At 44.9% G+C, this 16,062-nt stretch overlaps 1 protein-coding gene across 1 annotated transcript in view; it reads right to left on the bottom strand.

The window, feature by feature from the left end:
• The window catches only part of BMPR2 (bone morphogenetic protein receptor type 2), a gene marked incomplete at its 3' end in the record, with an annotated part of 73,011 nt that overhangs the window by 760 nt on the left and 56,189 nt on the right, over positions 1-16,062 (bottom strand). Inside the window, exons 5-12 of the mRNA XM_080346874.1 lie at positions 15,688-15,779; positions 13,622-13,852; positions 10,849-10,963; positions 9,221-9,381; positions 7,428-7,575; positions 6,579-6,715; positions 3,583-3,755; positions 1,350-2,629 (exon numbers count right to left, since the gene is read on the bottom strand). Coding sequence (XP_080203000.1) covers positions 1,350-2,629; positions 3,583-3,755; positions 6,579-6,715; positions 7,428-7,575; positions 9,221-9,381; positions 10,849-10,963; positions 13,622-13,852; positions 15,688-15,779 — 2,337 coding nt within the window. The remainder of the gene's footprint in view (positions 1-1,349; positions 2,630-3,582; positions 3,756-6,578; positions 6,716-7,427; positions 7,576-9,220; positions 9,382-10,848; positions 10,964-13,621; positions 13,853-15,687; positions 15,780-16,062) is intronic.

The raw sequence follows: 16,062 nt of genomic DNA, 5'->3' as shown, positions 1-16,062 counted from the left end.
TGTTCCTGCTCCATGGGGGGATTGCACTGGATGAGCTTTCCAGGGCCCTTCAACCCCTGACACTCTGGGATCCTGTGATACTTCAGCAAAGTAATTTGTAGTACCTTGAATGCACATTGGCATCAAACAGCAGAATCAGCATTTGACATTTGAGGGGCTTTTGCAATCATAGTATCTTATGTTACCTGTAATGGGAGGTACAAAAAACACGTCGCTACTACAGGACGGCAAAGGCTAAACTTTTAATAGCATAATTAAATCACAGGTCCCCTCGTCCTACCTCACCTGGCTAAGCCTTTCACCTGGAGACAAAACGGCCCATTCACTGTTAAGATCCTAAGTCAGGATTTGGTACACTGGGTTGCAAAACTGTCAAAACCAACCTTAATGGTGGTAAAATTTCAGCAGTAGAAATCTAGTTGTTAAAAAACCTTTCACTTTTCATGACCTTCAAACCCTTTCTTCTAACTTAAGCTTCAGTTAAAGAAAGTTACTGCAATAATCTTTTTTCCTTACCCCAATAAGATTTCAACTCAAGTCGACATGTTAAGACAATTTTAGAAGTTAAGGTTTCCTACTTAAAAGGAAGGCTGACTATTCGACTTCATTTCTTGGAAGATCTGCTCTGGTTTGTTTCTAAGCCTTTTCTTTCCAAACATACCTGGCACCCCAGATTATTTCACTAGTATCACAGTGTCTGTCTCAACATAGTCAGAGGTTTGCAAGCACCTTTCAGAGACAAAGAAATAAAACACATTTGTCTCCGCTGTCGATAGTACAGGGGAGAAGCAGGGAATAAAGCAGGGAATGAAGCAGGGAATGAAGCAGGGAATAAAGCAGGGAATGCCTGGCCATCCGTCTGGGCTGGGATCATACAAATCAGTCGCTTTAAAAGTAATGAAGCGTACAAGGAGTTATTATAATAAATTATTTTAATCAATGCCTCTTAGAAGCAGCTGCTCTTCAGAGAATGAGGAAAAGGAAAAGAAGCTATGATGTGGCCATGAAGAAATAGGAAGCTTTTTCAATTTGCTTTGCAGCTGCCAAGGTAGGTGCCTGGCAAGGAATAACGATGGCTAGAAATCACTTCCTAGAGCCAGAGTAGACAGGTTATAAATGGGCAGATTTATTGCACATATGTGGATGGAAGATAATGACCTAGTTGATGGAGACAGGGGTTTATCGAGAAGATTGAAGTTGTACTGATAGAAATTAAATTTAGATGGGATTTAGTAAGTATGCCTTGAGGAGGGACAGAGAGACAGGAGTATTTGCTATACAAGCACATATACATGGTTATCAAGTAAAAAAGCATCAGGTTAAACTGTTCCCGTCCTGCAGACACTTACACTGCACGCTACTGCTGTCCAAAGCGTTTGTGGCTGAGAGATCCAGCGAGTTGGGCCTCTGCGCCCTCCTGGGCTGGCTCTGCCCGGGGTTCCTGGCCACGCTCGCGACGCTGCCCGCGGCCGCGTCCTGCACCGGACAGGGGTTGCTGTTGTTGTTGTTGGCGTTTGTCCGGCCGCCCTCCAGCGGGCGCTCCCTCCTGTCGACCAGGCGGTCCAGAACGCCTTCGTCATGGCCCACCTGCTGCTCCCGCCGCAGCAGGGGCTCGTGCTCGTCAGGGCTCGAGTTAATATTCAGTCGACTGTCCTCTCCGCTGAACTGGTTCTGAAGCATCTCCTGCGCCCTCTGCACCACCAGGCTGGCCGTCTGGCCCGACGGCACCGTGCCGTTGGCGTACTGTGTCGTGCCCGCGTGGGGGTTCGCGCCATGGCCTCTTCCCGCCACTCCGTTCACGGTGACCGTCACGACGTGAGGCTCTGCAGCGTTGATAGTGTTCATCTTGGCGACGCCTGTTTCCACTTGCTTCAAGTTGGATTTGTGCTTGCCACCAAATTTTAACCGCGGCTCCTTTGTTGAATTTTTGGTGTTCAGGGGGAGGCTGGTAGGCCTTTTCGGAAGGTTCTGTTGCTTGGGTAGAGGATAGACCTGAGCAGATGGGACATCGGGAATCAAACATGCCTGACCGTTGCCAGCCTGCGTGAAGTCCTGTTGTCCTGTCACCTCTACCGCAAGTTTTATCAGCGGATAAAGCAAGCTGGAACTCGTGCTGCTGAGCGGATCTGGCCCGCTGAACTGCTTCAGTGAATGTTCCATCAGATTCTCATCAGAGCTTTCCTTCAGGTTCTTATCCACTTCTTTTGGATCCAATTTATTTGTCTCCAAGTCCTCCTCTGTGAGCTGCAGACAAACAGGGGTGGGCCCACCCGGCTGCAGGACGTTTGTAGGATGCAAGTTTGTTTCATCCGAATAAGGCATTTCGGAGATGGTGGTCATGCCAGTGCTGGGAGTGAGGCCGGTTGTGTTGGTGGTGGTGGTGTTGGTGGACAAACTGGTGACGCTTGTCTCAGGACTAGGGATGCGAGCTTGTGCTTGCTGCCGCTCATAGTTAATGGAGTTCCTGTTCTTCTCTCCCGAAGTCAATGGTGTAGTGGACACCGAATGTTCAGAAGAAATGTTCTTCACGATGCTGTCGGTGTGGTGGATTGAATCCTCAATGTAGGAAGAGGAAGAGTAATCCGGATATGGCCTTATCTTGGATACACGCTTATGATGCGACAGATTCCTTTACGGAAAAATAAGTGATATTAAGATCATAGATGTAAAAATCGCCTAGTATTATGATGCCTCTCATTTAAGAGAGCTGAATGTCTTTCTTTTCATGCATAAACTAAGGACAGATACAGTACCAACTGAGATCCTTCAGTAACTCCCTTGAAAAGTCCTGAGCAGTAGAAAATTGTTTTTGCTAGGACAGCAGTTTTGTCATGGCTTTTATCCATACAACTAAAGCAGATAACAGCAATTTTCTTCTATTTGTCCAATACGCTGTCGGTCCAGCTCCCTGCTCAGGAACTGCTCTGGTGGCAGAGAAGTGATGCTGAAGGAGGGCGGCAAGAACCCAACATAAAAGTCACAAGGTCCTAAGCCACGAAAAAATCTGTTATGTAAACAATTTAGGTAGTCTATGATTTGAACTTAATTTTTTTGATTACTGCCACATAGAGCAACATTGCTCTTCTCTCAAAGGCAGATCTCTAGTGTGTACTATTAAGCACTAAGGTCAGTTCTGCAAATTCTCACTCCCTCTGGATTGTACATAAGCAGAGAACGTGCATCATTCCTCTCACTGGGGTCAGAATAACCACGACTTAAACGATGGCCCTGCGGTTCTTTAACTGAAAAGCTACAGGATTGAGAATCAATGATTTCCTGAGCTCGCGTTGCCTGCAAAATGACAGTTTTTAGAAGAACGTTTTAAAAAAGAAGTTCCATGCATCGTTTAGCAAGAGTCCTTAAAGACGATGCACTTTGGATATTCGCGAGCCTATCTGGCCAGTTTGCCTACGCTCAGATGAAAAGGCGGCTCAGTTGTTTACATAAAAGCCGCCTGAATTGCAGGGACACAGGGGATGTGAGGAACACAAGCCACGGGGCTCACGCCATTCGACGCCCTGACGCGAGGGGCTCAGGTAACGCACACCCACGTGGCTGACACCAAACCTCTGCTCGCCTTACCGCTCGTTCTGCATGGCAGTTGACATAGGGTTGACCGTTGGACTAACGGATTTGTTCCTCTCCCAGATCATCATGAGCTCTGCCATCCTCTCCTCAGCACACTGTGCTGTTAGTCGAGCTTCAGCATCTTGATCCCAACAGTCTTCGATTGTTTCTTTGAGAGACCTCACAGCCTGCCAGGAGACAAACAAAACCCCTTGATCCTAAATTATTTTGCCTTTATATTGTGCTTCTAATTTACTGGCTTACGACAGCATTCTGTATGCCTGAAAACAGACACAAGCTGGTGAGAAAGAGAAACGAAAGAGACACGTTTTCATTCAAGCTTGTTTACCCTAAAGCCAGCAATATGCAGGACTCATCCCACCACACACCCCCACCAACCAGGAGGACAGTTATTGAGGAAAAGGTACATTCCTGGTGTGGGTGCAGCCTCCCAACGACCACCCGCGCCACGGGACGAGATTATTGCTGCCCTCTGGGATGGCACTGTGTGCGGAATGGTGTGGCCAGAGCTCAGGAGCCCCAGAATGTGCTGCCGTGTGGTCAGCAGCTGGGGCAGGAGACGGCGGAGGTGGTGAGCACCCAACGCTTTGGCTTCTGCGACAGCGAGTGCCGAGCACGGGCAGACACGGAGCAGCCCCTGCTGCCCATCTGGGGACACATGGAACATCCCACGTAAAATCACAGAATAGTCTGGACTCGAGGTAGTCACAATTTGGATCTCTCTCTAAGGCAGCGGACGCCCTGCTCTGTCTGGCCATTTGCAAGGCTCTCCCCTACAGGTTTCAGCAGCAGTAAATTTACCCGGTGTTTGATTTAGTGTTGTCTGTCCTCCAGCAGATCCTTTTGATGTCTTAAGGATCATGAAAGGAGTGCACTGATTGACGACTGTGTAGATAGTTCACAAAACTGAAGTTCTAAAGCTTCATGTTTACCACAGTAATGTGTTTTCTATTAATTTCAGGCTCAAAGAGATCTGTACGAAAATGCACTATTTACAAGTTGTAGCACTCATCAGAAAAAGACAGAAGGGACAGAAAATCTGCATTATTCTATTACTCCATTAATATCCTTCAGTCCTGACTGTTGGAGTCGAGCTTGGGCCCTGCTTTGGCTTTGGATAACGAGACAAGAACGCCGCCAACCTCTCAACTCAGTTTACAGCCCTTCAGTTATTTTATTCACATCATCTGCTCAGATTGTTGACTTATACTGTGAAAAATAAACTGCTATGAAGGTCTGCATCACAGCGCACACATTCCAGAAGCAGCCCTGCTGCGCAGGTAATCACAAATTTAGGATTCCACATCTTTCGAGTGCCTTAATTATGTGACCTAAAAAATAAAACATGGCTTTTTATTTGTGTTTCTCAAATGAAACGGGTAAATACATTTCTCTAATAGATGGATTTGCATGGAAGTGTCATAACCCAAGGTGTCAGCACGGCTTTAAATCACAGCCCAAAGTCTTTTCTCCCATGCATGAGACAGGGGGTTCTCTGGGCTGAGTTTTCTCGGGTACCTGCTCAGGTGTTTTCCTGGACTGCACTGGGGGGACCCGATTGTTTGAAACCCAGGAGAGAAATACAGATCATTTATTTATTCTTCTTCTCTCTCAAAGAAATGGTGTAGATCCATTCTTAGAGCTGGACTTATCATCATCATCATTATCCTTTCGCATTTTTGCAAAAAGAAGTGCCAACACAAAGAACACGTTAGGCAGTTTGATATGGGGATCATTGCTAATAAAGCTGGAGTCTATCAGCTTGTTAAAACGGTAGTCTGCAAAACCAGCCTTCTTCAAGTGTTTTAGTCACAAGTGTCTCCAAAAAGAGCTGTTGAGCCCGGTTCTTCCAACACTGCATTTGCCAGCATGGCTACAGTTAAAACACATTTCCTGTGTAGTTTGGATGTGGATCTTTCTTTCCTCCCTCCGCCGACGGGCCGGCCAAAACGGTCTCATAAAGAACCTCTCCGTGAAGCTCGCAACTGGGTTGCAACACGTTTTACGACAGAGTTAATCCCGGAGGCGACGCTCCGCTCTGTGTTCACACGGGCTGCCAGGATCCCCACCAGCAAAGCCTCTGCAGACCCAGGGGCGGGATGCCAAGACAGGAATAACTAGAAGGATCTTTTTGAATGAGAGTCAAATATGTTATTTTCATACTATCAAGCTCCTGTAGCTGAAAACAAGTTCCCAGGTGGGACCCAGGAACTGTTTGCATCTCGTTTTGCTGTAATAAAAGACAAAGCGCTCCACGGAGCCGAGGGGACCGGCGTCACCTCAGCTTTGCTGCAGATGAAAGGAACAACCTCCTGGCCGACTTGCCGTTGCTTGTTGGCCTGCAGCAGCAAGCGAGGCTCCAAGTACAGCTACACTAATTCACTACAACAAACAACATTACGAGGCTCATAGTCCCGAAAATCAAAATTGCAGAACAAATGAAGCCATAGAAGATTTCTACTGTAGTTATGCTGAAATGATTGCTAGAAGATGCAGCCTCTGCAAATTAAGACTATACAATTTCAGTAAAGGTTTATTACAGTGTTTATAGATTTTGGGTTTGGAAGAGTATATTTACACTTTTGCCAATTATTTTAGGGTGTTATTAGTTTATAAAAGGTAGAAAATGCCTTTGCGTTTCTCATCCAGAGAACAAGCTTCTCACCCAGAAAACATAAGGCCACTTCATGCATAATACTATGGATAGTGTCCAACAATTAATACAACACGTTACCTTCTGTGTATCACACTTCAGCATCTGATAATTATCATGGTATTATACTTTTCCTTAAAAGAAATCTAGCTTTCATGTTTTTAAAAACCTTAAGTCAATATTTAAGAAGTCCAGACAGAAACAGCTCTCAATTCCTAAATACTAACAAAAATTCTAAAAGAAAACAACACATTCACAAATTGCTTTTAAGAAGCAATCGCTTTTAACCAGCAGTATCTGATTAAATGATTGTTTCTTTGAAAATATTCTGTCTCACCAGACTGTTCTCCTTCCAGGCTTCCGGGAATTTTGGTCTTTGCTTCTCTCTAGACACCAAGACTTGCATATCTTCAAAAGTGGGATGGTTTCCGACTTCTGTCTGGAAAGCCATCTGGTACTCTGGCACGGATTCCCCTGTTAGCACAAGGAAGAGAGGAAAATGTATCACAGATCAAAAGGCGGATGGAGGGCTTTCAGGTGATGAAAGGTTGTATCCAAGTTGCTGTCTATCGATATGTTCTCCACTTGTCCCCAAAGTGTAACTTAAGCTGAATGAGCTGCAAATGAACTCAGAGGACAGCGTCCCATCCACTCCCGACGCTGTATCTTCAGAAGAGGATGGTGGCTGCGACACAATCTCGCACGTTTAATTTTGCAAGTCTACTTCCTTTTGGTTTATGTTACAGGTGCGGAGGATTTCCCTGAATTTTCAGTGTCAGCAGCATAAATAAAAGTACAACTGACTAAAGGCTGCATTAAATCACAGCACTTTCCCATCCCTTCTTTCAGGAGGAAAGTCTGAAAGACACTTCAGGCACTTTTCTCAGTTCTAAGAACTGAAAGTACCGCCTCTGCCATCAGCCCAACTCTCCGTGTTTGCAAACTCTGGACAATAACAACGATAACGCTCAAATTGCACTTGCCATGGGGCTTAAGCAGGTAATTTAAAACCTTTCAGCAAGAACCATGAACTCAGAAATACCCTGTCCTGGCAACCAGCACCGTGAACACTAGATGGCACCGACTTAATGGCAAAACCATTGAGAAAAGTGTTCTTCACTGTAAAAAGCCAAGCCTGGGGAGTAGCTGATAACACTTTCTACTGGTTTTTCCAGTTTTTAGTTACCTGGGAAGAGGTCAGTACATCTCATAAATATCTCCCAGTAGATAAGGCCTAGCGCGTACATATCGACTTGTTTCAAAGCGGATTCGCAGTCCCTCAAGTTCACTGCTCCTTCCAGCACTTCTGGGGCCATGTAGCGGATTGTGCCCACCTGGGAAAACAAAAAAGCAAAGCTTCAAATCCGGGAGCGACTTCCAAATTACATTTCTTGTGTTGGTTTTTTTTTCCCTAATACCTCATTTTTGATGTTTTCTACTGTTTAAGAAAACGCGGTTCTCTTCTACTCAGTTCTAGACTCTTATCGGGAGCCTAGTCATAATAAAATCCTTCCTCTACTCTCTCATTTTTTTGTATGTTCCAAAACAAAATGATTTTGTCCTTTTCACGCAATACTATACAGCAGAAACTCTTCCTTTCCCTGAAATGCCTCTGTGGAACACCACAGTGCGTATCCTCGTGGAGGACGATGCTGCCGAGCGAGGAAGAACTTGTTCTGTTTATTCCTGGACTGCCGGCAAGAGCCTTAGACAACATCGATTCATATTGGAAATACGTTCAATTACAGCAATCGCTCGGCAGGACTTGCAGGGCAGTATTTTGGCACAGGGCTGTTCCGTATCCCTGCGTTCCAAACAGTGGTTTCTCTGATTCTTTGGTTGGGAAGGGGAGATTCACAAGTGCACCAGGTGTTATGGGTGTAGCACTTGCTAAGGAAAGCTGATTAGCACTGCAAAGCACATTCTTGGAAAGAAATAGAAAGGTTTTCTGTAAAAGCACAAAGGCAACAGACAAATATACTGAACCAGCAGGGACTTCCGCTCTGTTTAAAACAATCTCACTGTATTTCAGCATATTCCGGTGTCAGTGTATTTATGCTTATGCTAGAAGAAAACAACAACAAAAAGCACTCTCTGAATCAAAGCATCGTAAAAGAGAAAGCTCAAGAAACCAGTTTCTTCTTTCCGCCCAGAATCCATTCCAACCCACTCCTAGCAGATGTTTTCCCAATCTGTTCCTTACATTCACCGAGTGATGCAAATTCTACATGGCCTTCCTCAGCAGCACGTTCCAGACCTTGGCTGCCGGCTACAGATTAGAAAGGTGTCGTCACTAACCTAAATTCTCCCTCCTACAACGCAATCCCATTGCCTCTTGTCCCAACCACACTGAATGCAAACCGTTTATGCCTTTCTCTTTGTAGCAGCTGTTTACAGATTTGTCTTTGCTTCCCCAAGCAACCCTTATTCTTTCCTCTTTTCCCACAAGGGAATGTTTCCGAGCATCCCCTGTGATTCCATCCCTGTTCTTTCTCGGTTGGTCCATGTCTTTCTACGTGCACTTACCCTCCCAGATGTTTCCACTTAAATCAGAAAACTGCAGGTGACACATAGAGAAAGGGTTGTAGGATGCAGTATGTCACTGTTTTGGAAAAATAACACCAAACCCGCTAAAGAATGTTTGCTCTTCAGTTCATCCTCGCTAAAGGGACCTGTACCGCATCATTGCAACCAAAGACACCTCTCATCCTTTCCTAACTGACAGCACTCCAGCCTCCAGGGCTGCCAGTCTAATGATTTCAAAATGCTACATCTGCTTTTGAGCGTTCTGAGAACAAAGACGGTTTCTTCCCATCAAGGTTTCAGCCACTTCTTGCTCATGTTGCAGCGATTCCTCCCTTACGGGAACTGTTCCAACTCAGCGTTCACCTTGTAACACCAAACCCAACTATCTCGCAGTGTTCCTCCCACGCTAGTTTGTCTCGCTCGACATGCGGGTGGATGCCGGAGTGTGCTCACCTCGCTGATGGCTGCGTTGTCCTCCTCGCCCGGGCGCACCAGTCTGTTTCCAGTTAACTTCATGGAGAGCCCAAAATCGCTAATGACACACGTTCCATCGTTCTTCACCAGCACGTTGCGGCTGTTCAGGTCACGGTGCGATATTGCAGGTTTGTAATGGTCTGTTTGGACACACACAAGTGCCTGTTACTACTTGAGCAGTTCTACTGTTTGGCAAAGTGAGAGAACCTCATTATGTCTGCTCAGCTATTACAAACAGAAAATCAACTTATCTTTTAGAAAACCAACATTTCTGCTTCTTTGTGATGAGCTCCACATTACGCTATCTATAGAAAACTGACTGGCATTCAGAGTTGCACAGTATCTACACAATATATAGGTCTCCTGCTCCATACAGTTTTAGTGTTTGCCAATAAGCTCCTTTCCAAGGGGTATTTCCGTGTGATTTTGGCAGGGGACACACTGTGTACTGAAGCACTGAGCTGCTGCCACAGCCCCCACAGCCACTCCAAACGCTCTCACATCCCCACTCCTGTGTCAAATGTGGCACCAATATTTACATTATGATTGGAATCGGCACCTATTCAGAAGGTATGTGGACAATATTGTTCCAGAGAGTCTGAACATGTTCATCTTGCAAGGGATCTGATCTTTTCCAAAGAATAATCTCAGTGGCTCCTAGCTGCCACGCAATGGATTTTGTTAGTAAAGCAGCCAGCGCTACAGAACCGGTTTTACTGTGGAATTTATTCTAGTCCACGAGTCCCTCCCCAGCATTCGCAGCCCAGCTGATGCCTGTCTCCTCCTTGTGATGTCAGGTTGACACATTTGCTGGCTGCTGACGGACACACCTGTCTGCGCATTCCGAAATGACGACGTTAAGATGAGAGCTGCAGTTTCAATGGCACATAAGAACACTGATTTAGGTATTTTCAGTCTTACACTTTTAACAGCACCTTCGGCTGACATTCTTTGCTAGACTGGATGCTTAACGTTTGAGATACACAGCTTGGAATTTTAATCCAAACAGTAGCACCTTAACAGAGAATTAATGATACCACCCTTTTATTTACCACCAAAAAGCTAACACTTCAGTGCCAGGCCATTTTCTGCAGCCTGATACATCACAGATCAGGATATCTGCTTTATAATCACGCTACTTCAGCGGCTGAAATGCTGGCTTAAGCACGTAAACAGAAATATAAAGATATGAATCACTCTGTTGTCACATCCAGTGCTCTAACAGAACACTAAGAGTCCAGCAGTATCGTTTCTACACAGCAAAGACTCAGCCTTAGACAACAGAAAAAAAGAGAGATATATGATAAATAAAACTACAGCGGACTTAGAAGATTTAATCATGTCTCTTTGCGTACACAGTTCGCACACAAAGGAAAAATCGCTTGGGTGATTTGTGTCTGAACTGCAAAAACAAACACAGCGCTCCATCTGTTTGCAGCAGACACGCCGTGCCGTGGGCCCGCAGCCGCGGGTTGCCATGGCACGGCGGCACCGCGGACTCCTCATCCGCATTTCCTACCCTACGTAGCCTCGCAGACAAAAAAAAACCAAAAAGGCAGGAATCTGGTACCTGATAGAGAAAAGAGAATGTCCCTTCCCGGCCTTACCTCCGCGGGGCAGCTCCGTGTGCAGGTACGCCAGGCCCCTCGTTATGGAGTGCGCCAGTCGACAGGAGCTCACCCAGTCGCTTGTGTGGAGACTCAAATATTTGCACAAAGAACCCTAAACAAGCAAACAAACCTGGGTTAATAGCACTGTCCGGTTGAGTAATTCCAAATCTTTAGGAGAGTTACTTTTATCTATGTGATCCCGCTAACTGCTTCTGTGTTTACCCAGATGTCTTAAACCACAACATTGGACCAAAAGTTCATTGATTTCTAGTGCTGCCATTTGGTTTATCTGGAGAAGTGGAACAGAAGATTTATCACAGAATAACAAGGATTGCCTTTTAGGAATAATGATGTTCACTATCAAACAAAGCATCCACTTGATTTACTCTTCTGCAAAAGTCCTGTTGAACAACAGAGGAAGAAAGAAGTGCAGAGACCAGCCACTGAACCATGGCACCTCCGGCAGAACCCTCCACCGCCCTCACCTGCTGCAGTGCATCCATGCATCCAAACAAAAAACAACACAGGGAATTCAGAACAGGAGCGAGCCCACAGGCACCGAAGAAACAAGGAAAAACAACCTCATGTCCCCCTTTGCTTGAAAGAGTGAAAAATAGGGGATTTTTTAGTAATTTGCTGGGGAATCTCTAAGAAAAGCAGAAGAAAGGTGTTGACTACGAGGTGTTCTAGAAACCAACAGAGCTATGTGAACACGAGCCAGCCTGCGAACTCCGGCACCTCCGAGCCGCTGCTGTCATATCGTCCCCAAGGACCGCCAAGGCCGTTTGCACAAACTGCGCCTCCGCGTGTGAAGAACAAGTTGTCCAGTTGTCTCTGCACGCATATTCCAATACAATTACAAATACAAACTACCCTGGGTTTGCCCCTTTAGATCTACAATCTTCAAGATGGATAATTTCTTGTCAGAGTGGCCGCTGAAAACGCTTTATTGTGAAATGGATGATGTAGCATTTGGTTGAAGACAACGTGGTGTGCGCCATCGGAGCCCGTAGGGCGCTGTGACCCGTGGCTGGTTCAGCTGCATGAACACAAAAACCAGCATTTGAGTGACCGAAGCATCGGGCAGAACAAGGAACCCTGAAATCAATAACCTCCTCCGCGAACACACAGACCAGAAGTCACTCATGCAGGTTTGCACAAGCTCTTTTTTCCCCCCATTGTTTAATATGGACTTCAATTAGATTTTGGTAATTAAAAAAACAAAATGAAAAAGAGCTGAGAATCCGCCTAGAAATTAAAGAATCTTACTTATTTTTCTTCTTATTAAAAGCTTTTGAAATAATATAAACGCTGGATTCTGAGCTGCATGAGGGACGGGGGTTTGTGCTCACAGTGAAGTTCAATAGAAATGAAAAGTTTTAGTCCAGATTTAGAGAGATGTGTATTTAATTATTTGTGTCACAGTCACGAGTTACACGTTAAATTGGGGACATCTGTTCTGCTTATAACTTTCGATAGAAGTGATGTTTTTGTTTTAACAATCATAAGATTCTATGCGTGGCTCTCAACCTTTTTCTATTGTTGTAAATGTCTGACCACCGGGGAGGAACAGCTCTGTGACTATTCTGTATTTCCTGCTGCGTTATCCCTTGCAACTTACTCAGTGCTTGTTCACCTGAGCACCATCTGAACAGCACGATGATTGATAAATAAACCTTTCCTTACTTGTTCGCCTACTTTCTTTGCTCTGAAGGCACGTTTGGATGACACCACAGTTTGGGTCAAACCTCTCTGTCTTGCTTCCACCAAGAACCACCTTCTGTGTGAAAATGTTCTGGTTTGCGTGTTCCTGTTTCCAAGGAGGAGGATTTCCAGGGAGAACAATGTTTGGGACGGGGAGTATTTCACTGCACACGCGGTGTGGGTCACTCCTCGCTGAGCTGAGATGGTCCCAGTCTGAAGGGCGCGATTCCCTCCCAGCACAGACCACGCTGGGCATTCATTCCACCTGCTGGGCGCCTTCCCAAGCACCAGCAGATTGATTTTAGACCAATCTTGCTGTTCTTAATATCGTCTTGATGGCAGAAGCCTCATCTGTGCGTTAACGCTCGTTCCTCGGCTCTGCGACCTCTCCTCAGGTGCCATCGCTTGCAAACTGACGTGATCAACGTGTTCTCACTTAAAGGTTTCCCTTAAGATACTCTTTATATATAATGTTGCCTTAAATTTGCATATCTATGTATATACATGGCCACATTTGACTTTCAACACAAGCGTACAGCCAGAGCCTGGAGCACCCTAAGACAGGCCGTTGTTACTGCTATTTATTCCTGTTCTGTTACTTTTGTCCTACTGTCCCCATAACAAACCAGGCTTCAGCCGTCACCTTTGCATTTGCAGCTACTGAGTGAGGTCATAACTACCAAAACAACTACCAAAACAGAGCCATAATGTTTTAATACTCACAAGTTTTAAATCTCTTAAATTATTTTTAAGTAAAAACGACTCTTCAAATTCTGCCCTTGAACATGGCACAGTTGCCTACAAATAACCTGCACCGTAACCAAGAGCAAATCCTACGGCCAAGAATTTGTAAGACTACATTTGGTAGCGTTAGCAGGGAAATCTTAGAGGGTATTACAGTAAACCACACTGAGGTTCATTAAAATTGTAATTTATATGGATTATTTTTACATTACTGTGCAAAAAGCAGTGATGAAAAACACCGGCAAACACTAAAGTACCTCCGTTTTACGTGCCTATTCTTAGGAATCTAAACCAATCTGATTGATTTCCTCGAAGCACTTACATTGGGGTAATATTCCATCACCAATAAATATTCCATACGGCCGTCCGCAGTGAATCTCTCGTCCCCCACAATGAAGCGGGCAATGTTGTCGTGTTCCATCAGTGGAATCCTGTAAATGTTCCGCTCGTTGACAAAGTTCTGACGGTTGGCAAATGAAAAGACCTTCACAGCAACAGGACGTTCATCTAGGGAGCCCTTATAGACGGCTCCGTAGCGTCCCCGGCCAATCAACTGAAAGAAGAGTGTAAATAATTAGTGCACGCAATAATAAATGAAGAGGAAATCCGAGTTTTCACTCTACAAAGATTGTACGCCAACTTTTACGCTGACTTACACTATCAAAAGCAGCGAACGTAGCGAATACTTTGTATTGAAATCTAGAATTAGAATGCTGTCGGAAAAGCTATTTTGGAGCTGGAAACCTCAGCACAGGGCAACTTAGATCTTTCTAAATTGATCTGTAGTCTGAATACCCAGTAAATAAATCAGAAATCATCTATTCAGCAGTTTTATATACAGAATCAATAAAATCCATGTGTTCTGTGCTGCTAATTCTCTTATTAAACTTTTGCTTGCTAAATATTTTATGGCATATATGCCAGAGATCACAGGCATTAAGCTAAATGTTTTAGGTTTAGGATAGCATCATAAGCTCTACCTTTCAGGTTAGTAATGACACCATATGCATTTGCAGTACAAAATGGATCCCAAAAGAGGCAAACAGGTTTTAACGGAAAGGAATGATTAGTTCCTTACTACCTGTGGGTCTTTATTTTAGCCCCCACTACGTTAGCCAGTATTTGCAGAACAGCTTTTCCCATCTCCATGGCAACTGAAGAAAGATGCCATCTCTGCTCTAAACCAAAACACCTTCAGGAAGGGGCCGAGTTTCTAAAGCTCAAAAAAATTCCAACTACATAAGAATTTAAGTAGCTCTTTAAAATTCAAAGAATTTTCAGGAAGACTTAGACAGGAAACTGAAAGGATTTCGTGGAATAGGATCTTTTTGAGGAGGAATGGAAAGCTGAAGGGATTACCGAAGTAATCACAGATGGTTTGGGTTGAAGGGATCTCTGAAGGTCCCCCAGTGCCCCCCCGCCATGACAGGGACATCTGCACCAGCTCAGGGTGCTCAGACCCCGTCCAGCCTGGCCTGGGGTGTCTCAGGGATGGTTCATCCACCACCTCTCTGGGTACCTGGGCCAGGATCTCACCACCCTCAGGGACAACAATTCCTTCCTCATGTCCAGCCTGAATCTCCATCCTTCAGTTTAAACCATCACCCTTGTCCTATTGCAACAGGCCCTGCTCCAAAGTCTGTCCCCATCTTTCTTACAGGCCCCTAATGCTTCTAAACGACGATAACACTTCAGCTGGCAGCAGGGACCCATGTCTGCAGCCTGCGTGACCAGGTGCGACTGCCACGAGCAAAAAGAGGAAAAGCACCACACTCTGAATCTCTCTAGCTCATTCTACTCATTTATTTCTAGCTAAAAGCTTTTACGAATTCCACAGGTTCTATCCAGCATACCAATTGAAACATTTTGCAGCTTTCTGATGATCCATCTGATGCCAAGCTGAGCAGAAACTTCTGGTTGGCCTCCAGTTGCCATGGAGATGGAGAAATCCCACTGCGAGGGACGACTGTACCAAACGCAGCGCTACAGCATCATACTGCCCTGTCTGCAGTACATTCTACATTCAATAGCCATACTGAAGCATTTCAAACCGTTACGGTAGGATATTGTACCTAACATGAGTAGTGTCAAGCAAAAAGATGGATTTTGGATGCAACGCTGAAATACAGCGAATTACAATTTCCTCATTACCTCCCATGTTTAGTATTTTCTTCTCAGAGTAAAATGTTCTAGCTCATACCTATAACATTACTAACAAAACCAGGCAAAATGTAACTGTGGTAACATTTTACATCTTTTTTTGTTTGTTTCTTCTTTAAACTGTGATTTAGAAGAAAAGGTTACGGGAGCACCAGTACATTTCTTTCAGTGCCGTGACCATGAGTGTTACACCAAATAGAAGATGAAGAAACTGAGTTGAACATTTACCTCCAACAACTTTAGATTATCCAGATCCAACGAGGGCTCCGATGCTGCTGCCTCCATCATGTTCATGCTGTGTAAACCTTGCTTACGGTCTCCTGTGGAAGGAATCAGACAGGTTGGGGTTTTTTTTCCACCATGCTACAAATGAAAACAATACAAATTACCTGCGACTTGGCAGAAATACGTATTGTGTCTGTGTCATCATTGACCTCCCAACCGGTACCCGAATCTGTGTTTTATGGTGTTGACAGAGTGCTGAATGACCCTGTTTTTAGTTGTTTTTCTGCTAAAAAATAATCTGGTTTGAATAAAGTCTGTCTGGAGCTTATTGCCAGCCTAAATTGATTTTTGGGGGTGCTTCCATGACACATATTATAT

The sequence above is a fragment of the Nesoenas mayeri genome, assembly GCF_963082525.1.
Source record: "Nesoenas mayeri genome assembly, chromosome: 6".
Lineage (NCBI taxonomy): Eukaryota > Metazoa > Chordata > Aves > Columbiformes > Columbidae > Nesoenas > Nesoenas mayeri.
The sequence above is the reverse complement of the archived record's forward strand: the minus strand, read 5'-3'. Positions and strand labels throughout refer to the sequence as shown.